Source organism: Styela clava, chromosome 3 (genome assembly GCF_964204865.1).
Source record: "Styela clava chromosome 3, kaStyClav1.hap1.2, whole genome shotgun sequence".
NCBI lineage: Eukaryota > Metazoa > Chordata > Ascidiacea > Stolidobranchia > Styelidae > Styela > Styela clava.
This window is the reverse complement of record NC_135252.1, coordinates 23,397,085-23,416,865: the sequence shown is the minus strand read 5'-3', so window position 1 is coordinate 23,416,865 and position 19,781 is coordinate 23,397,085. Positions and strand designations below refer to the sequence as shown.

The 19,781-nt window shown below is 36.3% G+C and overlaps 1 protein-coding gene across 1 annotated transcript in view; it reads right to left on the bottom strand.

Moving 5' to 3' along the window:
* Positions 1–8,117: 8,117 nt before the first annotated feature.
* Positions 8,118–19,781, bottom strand: part of LOC120342290 (type-1 angiotensin II receptor B-like) — a 32,176-nt gene continuing 20,512 nt past the window's right edge. The window contains exons 5-12 of the mRNA XM_039411060.2: positions 19,422–19,500; positions 17,852–17,963; positions 17,201–17,309; positions 15,547–15,671; positions 14,317–14,415; positions 13,112–13,212; positions 11,174–11,324; positions 8,118–10,114 (exon numbers count right to left, since the gene is read on the bottom strand). Of these exons, the coding sequence (XP_039266994.2) occupies positions 9,956–10,114; positions 11,174–11,324; positions 13,112–13,212; positions 14,317–14,415; positions 15,547–15,671; positions 17,201–17,309; positions 17,852–17,963; positions 19,422–19,500 (935 nt within the window). The 3' untranslated portion in view covers positions 8,118–9,955. The remainder of the gene's footprint in view (positions 10,115–11,173; positions 11,325–13,111; positions 13,213–14,316; positions 14,416–15,546; positions 15,672–17,200; positions 17,310–17,851; positions 17,964–19,421; positions 19,501–19,781) is intronic.

Here is a 19,781-nt window from a genome sequence, read left to right as displayed (position 1 = left end):
AACAAGCATAAGTACATAGTTAATATACTTGTCGTCGCCTTTGCTCTCTTTAATCCTCGTAATGCTCACTTGTGTTAATATAGATCAGGGTGGGCAAGCCTTTTTTGCAAGAGAAAATGTTTTTTTTAAAAGCCGCATTGAAAAAGTACTCAATTGCCTCAACTTGAAGCTTTGCAGAGAATTATGCAAATGCAAAAAAACGATGACGTTAAATCGATAATAGGTATTCCCGAAGTACGTATACCAGGTTAGAATGACGCCGTAATTTTATTCCAATTTCCCCTATTTTAGTTCAATCACAATTTTGGGGACTGTATGTGTTAGCCAAGTGAATATACTCCCTACCCATAGGTTTCAGTCTCTTTACCCAACTTGATGTTGAGTAGGCGAACAAAATTAGTTACCTCCATATTGGTACACACACTTCTGGAGCACCCGATAACAGAAAGATAAAATTGCAAAATTACTTAAAAGTGTCGTTCCAGAGATTCCAAGCAATGTGACAAATTTAAAATTCGTACGACCCCAATTGTAGCCAGCGCCTAATGCAGCCAATCAACGGCCGACAAGATCAGTGTTTAGGTGTCGCTATAACTCGATAAATAGGCTGAATAATTCGGAGTGAAGAATTGAAGTAGCATAGAATATTCTTGTCTATACTGGCAATATTCTTTATGCCTATTTTCCTGATTTCATTTGTGACACGACATAAAAGTTAAATTTGTTGATCTAGGATATAACATTAAATATTTATTCTCGTTTTATTTTTTATTTTATTTTTTTCAAAGAAATGTCCTTCTTTAATTCCAGTTTTTGTGTTTATTTTCCTTTTTTATTGCACCAGGAAACAGGTTGGACCTATGGTTGTCTCAGTGTGCAGCAAGACTCTTGAATTAGTTATTTTCATTCTTGCAACAGCATCCATTCGTTATAGCCATATGTACATTTCACTTCTAAAATACAATTTAATCCTGACAACGTTATTTTGTAAAATTATATTGTATTATAACCTTTGATCTGCCCAATATAGATTATATTCTTTAAAACTTGAAATTTCAAATTGACCAAATTATTCTTAGTTTTTTTTTATATATCATTTATAACGACAAAAATGCAAATTTTGGTATCCACGTGAGTTCCTTTCATTCTAGCCTTGATGTGATATTTAACCAACTTATTTATGAATGAACCAAACGATATGAGAATATCTTGATTGTTGCTGTATTGAACCAGACAAGTAATACCACGAATCGTTGTAAAGACAAAACTATAGGCTTTTTATATCATTTGTGAAGATTTGTGTTTTTCATTTCATTTGTGTTTTTCGACGGTTTTTCACTGTTTTTGAGCGTTCTAGCAGGGTTATTGGTGTTTTTTGACGTTTTTTCACTGTTTTTGGGCGTTTTAGCAGGGTTATTGGTATTTTTGACGGTTTTTCACTGTTTTTAAGCGCTTTAGCAGGGTTATTGGTGTTTTTTGACGGTTTTTCACTGTTTTTAAGCGTTTTAGCAGGGTTATTGGTGTTTTTTGACGGTTTTTTCACTGTTTTTGAGCGTTTTAGCAGGGTTCTTGGTGTTTTTTGACGGAAGATTTTTTTTTTCTCAACTAATATTACTATATACGAACTGGATTGTTTTGAACGGACACTATGCTTATGAAGAAGTAATTAAATCCCATTGGAAAAATCGTAATTGCTCTTTTTAATTTTGATGAAAATACACGAGTTTGTTTCTTTTTTGTATGTTATTAAAAAATTGGTCAAAGTTACTAATCTTTTCCTAAAAATGAATATAAAGATATTTCTTAGTTCTTTAAAGCCTTACAAATATTAAATATTGTTCAAATAAATTTGATCATTTCCAAATCGAGTCATTTTGTCGAATATTTTTCTTTAAAAAAATTTCAAATTTCAAAATCTTTCACCGAAATGATTTTTTTTTTAAATAAATATTATTACTTTGCACACCAACTTTGCACTATCGCTTTTTAATATGATATAGATATTAAGTATTATTGCAATAAACATGTACTATTACAAAAGCCAGAATGCAAGTTGCCTGTTTAACTATATAAAGCGCCTTTGAAAGATGAACAAATAAAGAAAGTTTTATTGCACAGTGAGAAAGGGGTCAAAAACACAAAATTAATGACGGAGAAACTCATCTTAAAAGGTTGGGAACCACTGAACTAAGCCATTGAAATAGGTTTTCGAATTTCTGGACGAGCGGGATTGGTTTCTCGCGCCACCTTCCACCATGAAATGCCATATTCAACAATCTTTCTATTGTTCACATAAAGCAGGGGTGGGCAACATACGGCCCGCGGGCCGGATCCGACCCGCGACGAGATTTCGACCGGTCCGCTGACTGTATCCAACCACACTCTGTAACGAGGTCCGACGCATCATTCCTGAAAGTTGCCGATCGCTCTCACCGCACTGTCAGTGCAAGCTGGTAAAATAAACAATTGCCTTAGTAAACAAACAATTGCGTTAGCACACTTGTTAAACAAATAATATAAGGTCAAAGCAGAAAGAGTTGTAAACATTCCATAAACATAATCCATATCCACATAAACAGATTTATTTTTTTGTCAACCAAAACAAACAATCATCAATACGAAAAAAATACATAACACAATCAAAATTGCTTCAGTATTGACAGGAGGGAGCGATATGACCATGAGGTCATCGGGGTCAACTCCCACACTATTTTCTGAAGTGTTAAGTTTCACACTGAAGATGACTATTAGAAAAGTTGGTCAAATAATACTTTTAAAAATTCGATGTAATCTCAGAAAACTATTGAGGGATGTTTTATTGAGAACTCATTTACACAATAAAAGTTCTATATGCTATAGATCAGTGCTTCCCAGCCGTCGGTCCGCGGACCGGTGCCGCTCCGCGAGGCTTTTTTGCCGGTCCGCGGAAAATTTCATTTTGTTGTTCTTCTACCGTCTCAATCGCTTTACCGAAGCCGAAAAGACGAAGTTACGTTGGTTTTTTACGCAATTTCTCTTCCGCCGTCATATTGCTGTTGGATACGTGCGGGATGGCCCGGCGACGTCTTGGCGCCGAGTAATCATACTTTTCGATTCATCGCGAAAGCGCCCCGTCAAATCTCGCAAGATTCAGAAGCTTGGAAATCAGCATGCGTGCTTTTACCGTTATGCATGCTTTTCTTGATTAATAGGTCAAAGTTATGTTGGTTTATTACGCAATTTCTCCTCCGCCGTCATATTGGTGTTTGATAAGTGCGGTATTAATGGCCCGGCGACGTCTTGGCGCTGAGTAATCACTTTTTGCTTTTTCGGTTCCGATTCATCGTGAAAGCGCTCCGTCAAATCTCGCAAGATTCAGAAACCTGGAAATCAGCGTGCGTGCCTTTTCCGCTCAGCAGGCTTTTCTTGATTAATCCAAATAAAAGGTTATGAATATTTCTTTGTTCAAACCAGAATGTATCAAGATAGACAGTATAATATTCCAGAGCATCACCATGAGCATCTAATAAAGATTGGATACCGAAAAAATTTTTGTAATCATCTGGCCCGCCGACTAGAGAAGTTGCCTACCCCTGGCATTAAGTGTATTTTCTTTACAGTGATAGAATAAAAACTGAATACTGGAACACCAATGAAACATTCCAGAAGCTCGAGGAATCATTGTGCAAAAGTTCAAATCGTCTGAAATATAGAAACCAGTGCCTCCCAACTAGTTGGTCGCGAAGCTATTCAGGGTGGGTCGAGACGTATTTCCAAATGTCACTTACAGTTTTTGATTAGATTGGGATATTGTGGCATTAACTTAAGGTAACAATTATGAAAACAAGAATATCGATCGGAGACCGAAGACTTATCGATCAAAACTGCGGTTTTTATTGATCTGTGGCCCGCCTGAAAATGTTTTTGTGGCCCAGCAGGGGGCCATGGCAGGGGGCCTGCTTGAGAACCAGTGTACTAGGCAGATTAGTATTTTGTTGAATTCGTGTAGACAGTAATAAAGACGCCGATTTATGTAGTTTTTAATGTACAATGTGTTGCATTTTAAATACTGGCTTAACAGGGTCAATATACGTCATTGAAACGATCTAACTTTGTTTGATTCTTGTAAGTCACAAAATGGATAATTTTTGAAACAGAAAAGTAACAAGGTAAGAGAAAAAAAGCAAAGCTCTAAAATTTGTAGTGAGAAAATATGACTCTGATTACATCAAATGTTGTTTCATTGAATCAGGAAACTAGATAGCGATCGGACACCGCCGACTTATCGATCTGCGGTTTCGATTCCTTCGCTCTGACTCAATAGCGACACCGCGTGTCCCATCACTAATTAATAAATACCTCGCTAATTATACGACATATTCATTCAAAATCAATAGACTTCTGGTCCGAGATATGATGATTGCACATGCAAAGTTTGGGGCAGATTCAACCTCGCTTTCGTGAGATATCGCGTAACATATGAAAGTGAAACAAACAAACAGACAAATACCTATCAACATACTTACCGATCGAGATCGATAAGTAATGACTTTGAGCCAAAAGCACAATATGTTGAGTGTTAAGGCTACGTTGCGTGTGAGCTTGTTTCCTGTCAAGCCTTGACTTGATTTGATAATACTCAATATACAAGCTCAAGTTTTGTATTAATAGTAAATTGCATTATAATACATTGTTTCTTTTCTCAAATATCAAAATTTCACTGTGAGTCGCAAAAAATGGCAATAAAAGTGGATCGCGATCTGAAAAAGGTTGGGAAAAACTAGGTATGAACTGAATGTATGTACTATAAATGTATGTAAAATAAAACCAAACAATGACGAAACAAAGTAGTCTCTAGAGCAGTTAAATTCAATCTGGCCCGCCTGATGCTGCCACAACCAAACTGAAACCAAATGTTGATGTTTCAGCTAAAAATAGCTCAATGAATTTGTTGAGATTGCGGTTAAATTCAGTTTTTGCACTATGTTTATTGTTTTCCACTTCTGTTTTTGTGACACTGTGAATATTGTTCATGAAACGTAACTTTTTACGTCACACTTACATGGCCCGTCAGTCTAGAGAAGCGAAATTTTTTGCCCTCGATCCAAAAACCTTGCCCACCTCTGCTCCAGAGTGTAGCAAGATGATTATAGTGGTAATCTTAACAAGTAATTTATTATATTTAAACAATATACATAAATAATATAGATTGTCAGATTTGGGGAACCCTTTAACTTTATTGAGTAACCCTAGTCACCCCTGTTGAAAACCACTAGAATAGAGTCAACGAACTACCTCAAAGCGGTAAACTAGAATATTAAGGGCGAATATTCATATTACTTGTTCGGTATTCCCGAAGTATGTCAATCAAGAGGGCGGACACCGGATCGTAGTATGTGTACCAGGTTAGGGTTAGACCGTAATTTTTTTTCCAATTTTCGGTGACAGTTTTCGGTCTTACACGACTTTTTTCATGCGTTCAATTTAGAGATATTGTTGCAAAATCGCTGGAATCTGAAATTTTAATTAAAATAGGCGATTTAATATTACTAATTTTTGTAACTCAACTTTGAATATCATTATTTCGAGTGATTCAGAAGAGTTTTGTGTACATTATTAAATTAATTAGAATAGTTATCAGCGAACCCGATTCGTTGTTTTTTTGCTTTTAGACGTTAGACGACCGTAGCAAATAGGTACCTCGAACCACAGCTGACGACGGACCCTACTAAAAAGGTAGGTATCACAGGTATCAGTGACTAAAAAAGTAAGTAGCAGTAGTAGATGACTAAAAAGGTAGTACCTTTGATAACTATGATACCTACCTTTTTAGTAGGGTCCGCTGATGATTGGCCTTCGGTTTTCTAAAATTAGGTATAAGCGCGTCATGACACTAAAAACCCTGCTAAAACGCTTAAAAACAGTGAAAACCCGTCTAAAAACACTAGAAACCCTTGTAGCTTACGCGATGACATGGATATGTTTTGTATAATGAGGAAGTCGTTAGTTCAATACAATAAAGAACATGTTCCTAAAACCTTAAATTTGGTCACTATGGGTATGTCATATTCCGAGCGATTCAAAAGATTTTTGTGTACATTCTTGAAATACTTAAAGTATTTATCTTCACTCTTGCTACGCATCCATGCATTATTTACAAAAAGATCCAGCAGCGCAAAAGTAGTCAAGAAGGATAAGTGACTATCCCCACAGAAATATATCTGTGATAGTGTGAAACAAGACTTTTTAATCTCACAAAATAGCTGTCTTTACTCTTTTGCAGCATCGTTACATTATTTATATAAACGCAAGCGCAAAGCGCATAAGCATAGGACGATTTGGTCCCATACATAGGAAAGAATATCACTAGAATAGTAGTCTCTAATCTTGCCTATATACATACATACGCATCATCAGCACAGACGGAGGATAAGCAATTAGTTCCACAAAAACCCAATCGATATAATTTAGTTTGTGTTTTCATTTCAATACACGGGAATCAATCAAAGCCAGAATTAGGGATTTTAGAACTTTTATTCATCAAATAAAACAAGAGAAACAACGAAATGGATATTTTTTTTTCTTCGAACTAAACACTTCAATGTGAATAAATCTCACAATCAGAGAAAGATAAAGAGAAGAAAAACGGCATTGAAAAAGCATATCAACGGTTTCAAGACAAAGGGAAAATGTCAAAATTTTATTTGAAAATATTACAAAAATGTAGGTGTTTTTAAGCAGGTATTCAAATCATAGTTTGATGCAATATTTACTACGAAGGATTTCTGTTGAGAGCCGCAGAAGTTTAAAAATCAAAAATAATATTAACTCATCTTTCCTTTTCGGTTAAAACCCTCGATATCATTTTCGGATAAGATCATAAGTTGGCTAATGTACCGTTGTTGTAGCAAGTTTATTATATAAGTCAGTGCATATGGAACAGATTTCTGGTTCACTATTATCTTACCCCACCCGACCTTGGACTGATGATATGAAGAAGCTTAGGTCCACTATATAAAGTCTTTATATCAACTCCACCTCCTCCCCCCTCAATGAAAAAAAAGCATGGCCAGTCGGCCATTGTGAGTTTGTTTCAAGGCTAAAAACTGTAAGGAGAGCTGCGCAAAATCGCTGGAATCTGAAATTTTAATTAAAATAGGCGATTTAATATTATTAATTTTTGTAACTCAACTTTGAATATCATTATTTCGAGTGATTCAGAAAAGTTTTGTGTACATTATTAAATTAATTAGAATAGTTATCAGCGAACCCGATTCGTTGTTTTTTTGCTTTTAGACGTTAGACGACCGTAGCAAATAGGTAACTCGAACCACAGCTAACGACGGACCCTACTAAAAGGTAGGTATCACAGGTATCAGTGACTAAAAAAGTAGGTAGCAGTAGTAGATGACTAAAAAGGTAGTACCTTTGATAACTATGATACCCTCCTTTTTAGTCGGGTCCGCTGATGACTGGCCTTCGACTTTCTAAAATTAGGTATAAGCGCGTCATAACACTAAAAACCCTGCTAAAACGCTTAAAAACAGTGAAAACCCGTCGAAAAACACTAGAAACCCTTGTAGCTTACGCGATGACATGGATATGTTTTGTATAATGAGGAAGTCGTTAGTTCAATACAATAAAGAACATGTTCCTAAAACCTTAAATTTGGTCACTATGGGTATGTCATATTCCGAGCGATTCAAAAGATTTTTGTGTACATTCTTGAAATACTTAAAGTATTTATCTTCACTCTTGCTACGCATCCATGCATTATTTACAAAAAGATCCAGCAGCGCAAAAGTAGTCAAGAAGGATAAGTGACTATCCCCGCAGAAATATATCTGTGATAGTGTGAAGCAAGACTTTTTAATTACACAAAATAGCTGTCTTTACTCTTTTGCAGCATCGTTACATTATTTATATAAACGCAAGCGCAAAGCGCATAAGCATAGGACGATTTGGTCCCATACCTAGGAAAGAATATCACTAGAATAGTAGTCTCTAATCTTGCCTATATACATACATACGCATCATCAGCACAGACGGAGGATAAGCCATTAGTCCCACAAAAACCCAATCGATATAATTTAGTTTGTGTTTTCATTTCAATATACGGGAATCAATCAAAGCCAAAATTAGTGATTTTAGAACTTTTATTCATCAAATAAAACAAGAGAAACAACGAAATGGATATTTTTTTTTTCTTCGAACTAAACACTTCAATGTAAATAAATCTCACAATCAGAGAAAGATAAAGAGAAGAAAAACGGCATTGAAAAAGCATATCAACGGTTTCAAGACAAAGGGAAAATGTCAATATTTTATTTAAAAATATTACAAAAATGTAGGTGTTTTCAAGCAGGTATTCGAATCATAGTTTGATGCAATATTTACTACGAAGGATTTCTGTTAAGGGCTGCAGAAGTTTAAAAATCAAAAATAATATTAACTCATCTTTCCTTTTCGGTTAAAACCCTCGATATCATTTTTGGATAAGATCATAAGTTGGCTAATGTACCGTTGTTGTAGCAAGTGCATATGGACAGATTTCTGGTTAACTATTCTCTTACCCCACCCGACCTTGGACTGATGATATCAAGAAGCCTAGGTCCACTATATGAAGTCTTTATACCAGCTTCCTCCTCCCCCCAACCCCCCAAACACTTCCTCCCCCCTCAACAACAAAAAAGTATGGCCAGTCGTCCACTGTGAGTTTTTTTTAGGCTAAAAACTATAAGGAGAGTTGCGTTACGGCCTGGCGGATTTACTTCAACGATCATTAATGTTTCCAGTATTCGTTTTTCATTTATATATATTTATAGTTTATACAATTCCAGGGGTGGGCAACCTACGTCCCGCGGGCCTGATCCGGCCCGCGGAGCAGAATAATCCGGCCCGCGACGCTTCACCTAATTATAGTAACAAACTAGCTGTTTTGACGACTATGTTATGACTTACGTAACAGAATTTATTTTGAGCCACGTGTAAACTAAATTATATTATAATCTAACAAGTATATAATTCACAATTACGTGTTGAATTAACTTAAATATAATTAGACAAATGGCAGCAAAACGCAGAAAAGTTATTGCTGAGTGCAAATGGTTTGATGGCGCAAAAAATATGCAAATGGTCAGTCTCCTCGCGCTGCTTAAAATTTAACTTTTGATCTGTGTGGCTCATCCGTTCGTTTTTAACTTTCTAAAAAAAAGAGCGGCCCGCCAATGACTTGCAACCTTTAATTTTGGCCCGCGAGTGACAAAAGGTTGCCGACCCCTGTTCTACAGTCTTAGAAGTATGAATGATTTGTGATAAAACATAAATAAAAAGACAACTGAAGTATTGCACAGGAGTTCCTTGAGCCTCTGAAATGTTTGGTGTTCCGCTCCAACAAAAAAGTTAGAAACCACTGATGTAGACTGATATTTTATACTACTAATATTTTTTCAATGTCACATTTTAAGCACAGTGCTGTATAATGACTTAATATGTTTTCATAAAATATTCACTTTGCGGCCAAGTGCTGATAAAGTCAAACAAACTTTCGAGTCCAAACGCTGACATCGAAATAAATCTGTTGATTATTCAAAATATTGTGATATATCAAAGACTGCTTTTATCTGACCTTGTTCAGAGCAAAAGACACGAGTCGTATTACGTCATATTGCAAAAAAAATATTACCCCCCCCCCCCCCCCCCCAATTTTGCGCTGGCACCGAGCACTTGCTTGAGTTCCCAACTCGAAGCTCGGGGCAAATAAATTACCGTTGGTTACTGATAGGTACATTAAACCTGGTGATACTAGGTGGATATTAGTAGATACAGATCAGTGACTTGAACCACGTTTAGTCAATATTGTCCGGTAAGAATTTTCGCATTTTGTTCGCTCGGTCATGACTTTTATCCAGACAAACAGACACTCATAGTCATTTGAGGTAAAGTATTTTCATATTGGTGTGAATTTCCAAAACATTTATAAGATTGAATTTGAGTGCTCATTCGCCAGTGTAGTTTTGACGTCACTATTTGTGCATTCAACCATGGAGACACGCCCACGTATTTCGTCATCATTACGTAAATTTAAATTGTCTTCATGCTCCAGGGAGTTCATTACATCGCTCAGAAGATTGTCCTGTAATAACAAGAAAGCGAAGCTCAGATACACGGTACCGGTATGGCCATAGTTGAGTACAGAGATATTTAAAATATTACTAATAGTCTTCCTGAGGAAAAAAGGGTTTTTCTAACAGCAACTTTTTTTGCAAACAGATCTATAAGTGTTCTTTGTGTTTAAAAAAGATGATTTCGTCTAGAATAAGATGTTATTTTTATTTCAGAGAGAGTGAGATGGGATAGAGGTGGAAGAAAGCTCACAGTTTACAAGATGGCTATAAAAAAATGAGAAAACAGCGGTTCTCGTCCGGTTACCAGCCGGTTGCAAGCTCAGTTTTTTCACGCAAGTTGTTGATAAGTGGATATATGAGTCGAATTTTGGCGAGGGCAAAAATGTACATCACTTTATAATTCCAAGCAATAAAGATAGCGTTAAGCAAATTATTATCAAGTTTCGCCGTCAAAATCCAGAAAACAGTGTGACAACGTTGACATTATACTGCTTTAATATGATGATTCAATCGTAAGGATATGAATTTAATGACATAAAACTTATCATATCTTTTAGAAATGAATATTTCCGTTCAAAGTCCGTTTGCCTGGAACGCTAAACTGGTAGGGTTTATGATTTAGAATTTCCATATTCATCTCAGAAGAGAGGAAAGCCGATAAGGCGGCTTAATCATATTACGTACCACGACATCTAGTACGATTAAAATCAAACAAAATATTGGTATGCAAGATCAGAAACAACTAGACTCGTGGATTAGGTTGGCCGGTACTCAGGTAGTATGTGGATTACGAAAGCGGACACCGGAACGTAGTATGTGTACCATAATTTCAGGTACGAATACTACGGGAGTTACTTGGCTAGTTCCCGATCTTGTAATAGAACTGAAATAAGGAAAATTAGAATAAAATTATGGTCTGACGAACCCTAATCTGGTACACATACTACGTTCCGGTGTCCTCCATCTTGGTTCACATACTACGAGAGCGCCGGTGTGCCGTATGATAAAACGGACCTACAGGCTTTTCTCTTCTCCCGGATGAAAATTAGAATACCATAATATCTTACCTTTTCATTTAAGTCGTACGCAAAGTCATCACGCATCGTCAAGTCAATATTGTTGTCATGCTCGAATGGTTCTTCTTCACGGTTCAATAGAGATTCATCAGGGGTTATCGGGTCATGTTCGTCAATAGATGGCTTGTGAATTGTTGTCAATCTGAACATAAATAAAGCTATTAGATGTGGGAAAGAATTTCCTATTTTTATAAAACGTTTGTAAATACTTTCAATCCATACAAAACTCTGTAAAAGCAGTTGGTAATAAGTTCGTATCTGTTAGTTTTGAGAAAACCCGAGACTTGCCGGTTTGTCATGACCCACCTAATTAATACATTCTCTCAAAACTGTTAATAATATGCCGTTATATTTAATCAATATGGATGCGGGGCCTTGAGTGATGAAAAAAAGTTAACATAAAGGTTATTGCCAGACATCAATTGGTAAAAGAACAAAGGATGTATTTTTTTCGGACCTCCTGAGGTATGCGCACTAAGATGGCGCACAACCTGAAGTCAGGTTGTGTACCAGGTTAGGGTTCAGGTTGTGCGACATCTTGGTTCGCATACTTCATGGGTACCGTTTTTTCTACCTTTCCTAAGGTCCAAGTCGATATGTCTACAGAAATACTCTACATATGAGATTTCAATGTCATTTTAGTAATAATAATGAGTAGAGAGCCTTATAGTATGAAGAAGCACAACTGGTATTCAGTTTTGCGAACAATTCAAATGTATATACACTTCACTGAGGAAATGAAAATAAAATAAAAAGTCACTGCATATATGATTGGTAATCGGAACTAGGAAATGAATATAAATAAAAGGTCACAATATATATGCAAATGGATGTGGTGCGCATCTTGCAAGATCTTCCTCGGGCAAGGCATGTCCCATCATATAGTGGGCATCCACAAAAAGGTATTTGACATTAATAAAGCTATTTTCAAGCTTAAATTGAGATGAAAATGGCCCATTTCAGTGCCAAGTGATAATCAGAACAAGCGTTCCATGTGTTGATGTATGCAACATAGATGGATGTTTAACAAGCATATTTGTAATGGTTTGGTGAAAAAGTTTCCGTATTTCTGGATCGGGAAAGAAATTCAACAAATTGTAATTTTGACAACGATTTTCTTGTCTTTTTCAGACCCAAATTGGGTATGACATAGGATTTTAAAGACAAAATGTAAAATGTTGGAATTTCGAAAAAAAATTTTTGGAAAAATCACAAAGAAATATGTTCTTTTAATTAGTTCCTAATCTTAATTTGAAGCTGTATTTATCAAATATTTTAATGAAAGTTAGAGATGTTGAAAAGCCAAAAATATTTGTTTTCTTCACTGGTTTAAAGCTCTCGAGTTATCCAACCAGTAAATCATTTTCGAAGATATGTTTTGATTCAACAGGGCTCGTTTTAGAAGACGGTCATTGTCTTACGTGACCCGTACCCCCACAGCTTTGATTTATCCACAAAGGCTATGCAACACATACAAGCATGGATCCGATGCATGGAGAGAAATAAGGTCTTACTGACACCTCACACCTTTCCGCTTTTCGACTTTGTTATCGCTGTGTTGCTTTGGCCTTCGAATAATGCATTAGAAATAGATAGGAAGGATTCTTTTCTTAGAAGATGAATAACAGGAAATCTTAGTCAAACATTGGAAAAGGAGGGGTTAGAGGCTTAAGCTGACATGAGCAAACTACCCGTTGGGTAATTCAATCTGGTCCGCTGATGCTGCCACAACATAAATAAAATAAAGGTTGATGTTTTAGTCAAAAATAGCTCAGGGAATTTGTTGAAATTGCGTGCCTTCATCGCTTATTTCGATGACATATTAATGGATCATGACGTCACATCTACTTATGATGTCATCAGTGTTGTTTATTTTTTGCAACATTACAATCTTATTAAGACCAAAAAATTATTGCTGCCGTGGCATACCTGAATGACCCCGTGACTGAAGGAAAGTCTTTTGTTCGTTGGTTCCCTTCGTGCAGCAAATCGTCTGACTTTATTGAAGCATGTGACCCCAGTGTACAGCCCTGAAACATATATAGGAATTGTGGTAATGTTTAGGAAAGGAACGTGTACATATGGTCCCAACCAACATGCTCCCAAGCTTTTTATTTTAGGGAGGGTGGTCTGTTTCAAAATTTAGGCGGTGGTAGATCTTCTGTTGTTAGTGATAAAACTATTTGTAACTTATAAAATGTGTTATATATTTGACTGGTCATTTTTACCGATATATGAGCCACTTTCTGAATATTCAAATATCAGTATGATGTCACACCTGAAAATCATGGATTGGTTAGGGGGAGGGGATCTTAGAGGGGGTGTCTTTCTATCGGACAAACATATAGACACGCCCTCTGCGAAATAATAGAGAAAGAAAGAATTGCACTATTGTTATTGTAATGCATGTATACGCACGCATTATAACTATTCAGACTTCATAAAAGTCTGAGTGCGACTTGTGCGTATTACAAGCTGAAGGTTCATTGAAGATTGAAAACCGAATTTATACTCCTGTCGAAGATAGAATGAATATTTTTCAAATAGGAAAAGGGTAAAATGTAAAAAAAAGGGATGGTAAAAAATGTAGAATGTAATAAAGGAGGAAGTGGAATGGAAAATATTCATTAAAGATTGAAAACAAACTAGAACCGAAATTATACTCATACCGAGGAGAGAATTAATAGTCTTAAAATAGGCTAAGGGTAGAATATGAAAAAGGTTAAAACCCCTGTATTAAATGGGTGGTTTTGTGTTGTATTTAAATTCCGGTATTCCCGAAGTATGTTAACCAAGATGGCGGACAACGGAACGTACCAGGGTAGAGTTAGGCCATAATTTTATACCAACTTTTCTTATTTTAGTTCTATTACAAGTTTGGGGACTACCCAAATGACTCCCGTAGTAATTTTACCTGAAATTATGGCCTAACCTAGTACACATACTACGTTCCAGTGTCCGCCATCTTGGTTCACATACTTTAGGAGTACCAAAATTCCAAAAAATTTCTCGTCATGCAGATATTACCCTACGAGAAGAACCTTAAATCGTCGAAATCGCTTCTTTTTGAAGTTTCGATTAGATGGTCAGTTATGCCCGTCCTTCTATTACTAAAATCAAACAAAAATCTATACCTCGTTTTTGTCCGATTGTTTATTTTTCTTCTTCCGTGAATTTTCCCACGTGGTGCCGCCACAACATCGCTTTACGTTGTAATTGACAATTTCTGTTAACTGTCAAATAAATGAGTTTTAATTACTGTATATAAAACGGGGTAAATAAAAATAAATAAAACAGGTTAATATTTAAATCACAGGCGTTGCAGGGTAAAAAATTAGGATTACTCCAAATCACACACAGTTTCACCCAGATTGTCAAAAATATGTCTATTCTATTTGATTCAAGAGTTTTGCTGCGCACTAACACTGAGTTATTACGTCTGACGAAACGTTACAAAAATATATTTGTGTTAGTGTGCAGCAAGATTCTTGAAACAAATACTATAATCATATTTTATTCTCGCTACAGCATCCTTGCAATATAGGCGAAAGGATCCTCTTGCATAACAGCATAGAAGAAAGATAAGTAGATAGTCTGGCGTAACCCCAACTGCCAATAAAAATGGGAATTTCCCAGAATATCCCAGTATCTCGTTCATTAGTTGTTACTTGTGAAAAGCACTTCTAGGAAGTGCCTATACGCCTTCTCTTTTAAAAGCTTTTATACTAGAGGTCGCTGATATGCGGTGAACAACTATGTATTGGAAACACCTGAATCTTTTTAGCCTGGGAAACTAACTACCCGATTTATAACCGATTTCTTTAATTTGAGGCGCAGACGCGATTTGGTCCAACTAGTGGTGTAATAAAGTTTTGCATAATTGGCTAAAAATATACCATTTTGATTCATTTGATATTTATTTCGCGGCATCCCGAGAACATTTAGGGCGAGGAATTAGTCACAGAGAACACTATATAGCCCACATAGGAAACGCAAAATTGATTTCAAACATAACAAACTCATATATTTGAGCACATTTACTCCAACTACCTTTAATATCAAGTTCTCTCTCTTTTCATGAAAGCATATAAAATCGGGTTCACGCACATTTATCCACCTTTAATCTCATGTCTTCTTTCATGAAAGTATATAAATCGCGTTCACGCTAATTTACTTACATTTAATCTCGTGTCTAATTCAATAAATGTATATAAAATTGCGCTCACTCACATTTATCTACCTTCAATATCATGACTTCTCTCATGAAATCATATAAAGTCGGGTTCACGCACATTTACCTACTTTTAGTCTCATATCCTCTCTAATGCAAGTATATGAAATCGGGTTCACGCACATTTACCTACCTTTAATCGCATGTCTTCTCTCATGAAAGCATATAAAATCGGGTTCACGCAACTATGTATCCACGCTAGACAAGAACTGAACATGTGAACGTAGTAATGCGTCATACTGGGCTCGTCAGGTTCATCTAAAGAATAAAAATACCAATTTTCAGACTTTGTAAATTAACTTTTCACGTTTTTAATGAATTTTAAAAAAAACGTGTAACCATTTACTAATATTCATGAGTGGTTAGACCACGCATGGACAAAGTATGGCTCGCGGGCCTAATCCGGCCCGCTAGTTAATTCAATCTGGCATGCCTGATGCTGCCAGTTGTCACAACCACACTGAAACCAAATTTTGATGTTTTAGCTAAAAAATAGCTCAAGAAATTTGTTGATATTGTAGTTAAATTAAGTTTGGGCACGAGATTTATTGTTTTCCACTGTTGCTTTTGTAACACTGTAAACATTGTAAAGTGTAACTCTTTACGTCATACTTACATGGCCAGTTTGGGTGGGCAAAATTTTTGGCCCCTGATTCAAAAACCGTGCCCAACCCTAGGTTAGACTATATCGCAAGATCAACCCTCATGTATATACCACCTATTCAGATGAGTCTGAAGTCTACCCGTTTCTAACGTCTACTGGAAGTGATATGAGTAATATTTTAAATTTAGGAAAACAATTGAATATTGTTTTATGTCTTGTCAGTACGTAAGGTATTAAAATAGCGTATCATCCGTTTTTCTCATTTGAAATCCCAAAACACGTAACATTTCTGTTTCAGTATTGGGGACCTGAGGCTTGTATCTAGGGATTGAATCTATTTTCAAAAATTTGTCTCACTGCTGTTTTTTTAAAACTAATACATTCAAATTCTTAATAGATAAGAGTAATACTCTTTTTATTCAAGCACATAAAATAATTAGAAAAAATACTTCTTTATCTGGAAGTTTTCGTTCTTTGTTAGGAAATGAGTGAGGCTTATATTTTAAAACACTCTATATTTCATGCGCCTACAAATAGCATTATTTTGTCAACTTGAAACTTTCTGTGAAGTTCAAACCAATTTACAAAAATTCCTCGTGTGTCTTCGATTGGTATCAATTTCTTTAAAATATACCATTCCGATTTAAATCGACTTATCGATTCAAAGTTCTTACCAATAATTTACAGGGTCTGGGCGATGTAACAGTTAGTCAAAAATCACAAATTTTTCGGATTGGTATATAAAGTTATTTCCAAAATCAACAGAATGCGTAAAAATCCCCTGAATTACGCCTTGCCAGGTTCAAATACAAAATTATGAAAGGTCTTTTTCTTGTGAATTTTCCAAATAAATGATATGTAAGCACAAGTAGAAAAACTCTTCGGTTGATTTAACCTCTAAACCGAGTTTAGTAAACATGAGTGATATTTATAGGAATTCCAAGGGAAATCAGGCAGAGGCGAGAAAGAAGAGTTGACCTTTTGACCTGTAATCCTTGGGTCTACATATTTACAAACTTTAAAAGACGCGAAGTACACATCAACAATCACAAACTAGAGTTTTATTTAAATAGACCCTTTTTTTATGTGTGAGTGAGCCATAATGTTTTTTTTCCTGCTAATTTGGCGCCGCACAAACAAAAACCGTTGTACTGGCACTTCTTCCTCAACTTAAAACTCTTACCCATAATCTCCAAGGTCTGGGCTACGAAGATAAAATTGGAAACTTGGTTTGGAAGCCAGCATAATAAGAATACACCAACTACTGCAAGAACCATTCGGGTTGCCCGATCCTGTAAGCAGAATGAGAAAGATGCTCAAATATACGGACACGAAAGTCGAGCATCGGTACCGGTAAGGTAAGGTTTTAAAGCGCCGATATTATAGGAAAGATAGGCTGAAAAGCGTGACGAAATAAAAAGAATTCCTCTTTAGCTATATTAAAAAATCAAATGACTAAAATATTAAATATGAAAACATTGAATATTGAGTGAAATATTGTATCCCATAGGAGGGAATATAAATACAAAAGAAAGCGATAGTCTTTTGGAGGCTACTTCCGTCCTTAAAGATCTTAAAATTATAAATTGGTCCTTTAGTTGAGGAGAGGAGCAATTTTTGTGCGCTCATTAACAATAATAAAACTAGTAACTTTAATAAATTAGCAAAAATATCTCTAAGGCCACTTGGTGTACAAGGAAAAGACAGTAGGCCTATCAAGGTCACTAGTGACTAAAACGTCTGACCCAAATATAATTCCATAATTTCCTCAAGAGAGGGAGAGGGTATCGGAGAATGATGATTTCCGTTTTTTAAAATAAATAGAACCACCAACCTGACATTTTCCCGTCAGTTTTCCTCTCGTTTCCCGCGTTTTCAGGAAGAAAATTATTGAAAAGTAGCTGAAAACTATGATTATGAAAGGGATTGCAAACCCGATAATTGACCTGAAATTAACAAACAGATTTATTGAAAAAGACTCGAAACTAAAAACGAATATGCTAACGACCTTAAGAAAATAGTGAATGTAACACGAAGAGATCATTGAAATACGCGAGCAAACATTTTTTGCGTTTAGATAGATCTGATAGAAGTTACTCTTCACGCGCGTGCCCAATTGTTAACTACTATTACATCATCATAGGTATGGATGTTCTTGGCCTAAGACCGCGCATTGAACGCGATGATTATTGCTTGCAATTTTATCATTGGTATTCTTTCGACTTTACTTTATGCTTAGGATCTTGCGTTGAGTAAACTTACATATAGTTCCCGGTACCTCAGCGCGGTAACGCATGCGATCTTGTCTGCATTAACCGTCAGTTGGTAAACTTCAACCGATACGTTCTATACTTATAGAAACGGACATTGGGGCATGCTTGGGCAAGCGTGTAGTGAAAACATAATAGAGCGATGACCTAGTCGTTAGAGCATTAGACTTAACTGTGCCGGCATAGCAGGTAAACATTTTAGGCCTAAAATCCCACCACCTTACCCGGGGTGTGATACATTGAGGAGGCATTGCCGACCCGAAAACATTCCGTTACTTCCAAGAGCTCGTTTTATACCAGTGGTTCTCAAACTTTTTTGAAAAATTATGCATAACGGTCTCCTTTCAATTTTTCTGATGACTTGCGGTCCACTAAAGAAATAAAGCAAAAAGCAACGCAGTATTTCAAGCATTCATCTATTGAATGACATTAAAACAGTTTAATAAAATAGATGCGCCTGCTTGGCCCCCACTGTTTCCTCTGCCTTGGGTTCTGTTTTGGATAATGCAACTCTCATATCGTGTCACGTCCATTCTATTTCAACATTTTGTTTTAATAGCAGGTAATTTTGTTTTAGGTAAGTTGTTGCAAATGGAATGAGCATTTTTAGTGCCATGTTAGCGACATCGGGATAGGACGATGCCACTGTGGTTTTTCTTTTCCACAGAATATCACAGCAAAACCAAATCTGACATATGAATCGTTATGTCTAAATTTATTTTTTTACCTGAGAAAATTTACAATCAGATGCATACGCCATTCATAAACAACACGCTCTGATTTACGGTACTTGCCATTAGCCAACGTTTGTTACGTAATAATGTCTTCGGTAGAACGTGTCGTGATTTTACTTCAAATCAAACATGTGAAACACTGTAAGAGCATGACATCAAAATTTTACTTCAAATCAAACTGCTGCTGTACCGAGGTTAAAGTTGTCTCGCGGTCCACCTAAAATTGCTTTGCGGATCCCTAAGCGACCGCGGACCCCAGTTTGAGAACCAATGTTATATACCAATAACGCTTTGTAGGACTTTTTTCGGGGCGAAAGACGCAAAACAGCGCCGAGTCCTTGTGACTTTTGAAATTTCAACGATATGCATGAACATGGCCAGTCGTGAAACCAGGACTCACCTTGTTATAACGTAAACCATGAACCAAGCAGAATGAGACTCGATTTCTTCGTCAAATGTCCAGGTACATGCTGGGATATCTAAAAGTGGAAAAAATATGGCTTTAAATACAGATAAAGTGATTGACATATACAGGACCGGCCCTAGATACTGCGGCGTCTGTGCAAAATTGAAATCGCGGAATCCAGTAAAGGTATATATGAGGGTAAGAAACGAAAATTGAAAAAGCAGTAAAGCAGTCTCAGAGCTGTAACTTTTCATAAAAGGGAATTTGCTACTAAGTGAATAATATAGTCTCTAATAGAGGTGTAACCGCCCACTGCAGTGTGCTATAGGCAAGCTCGGCGCTTATGCCAATAAA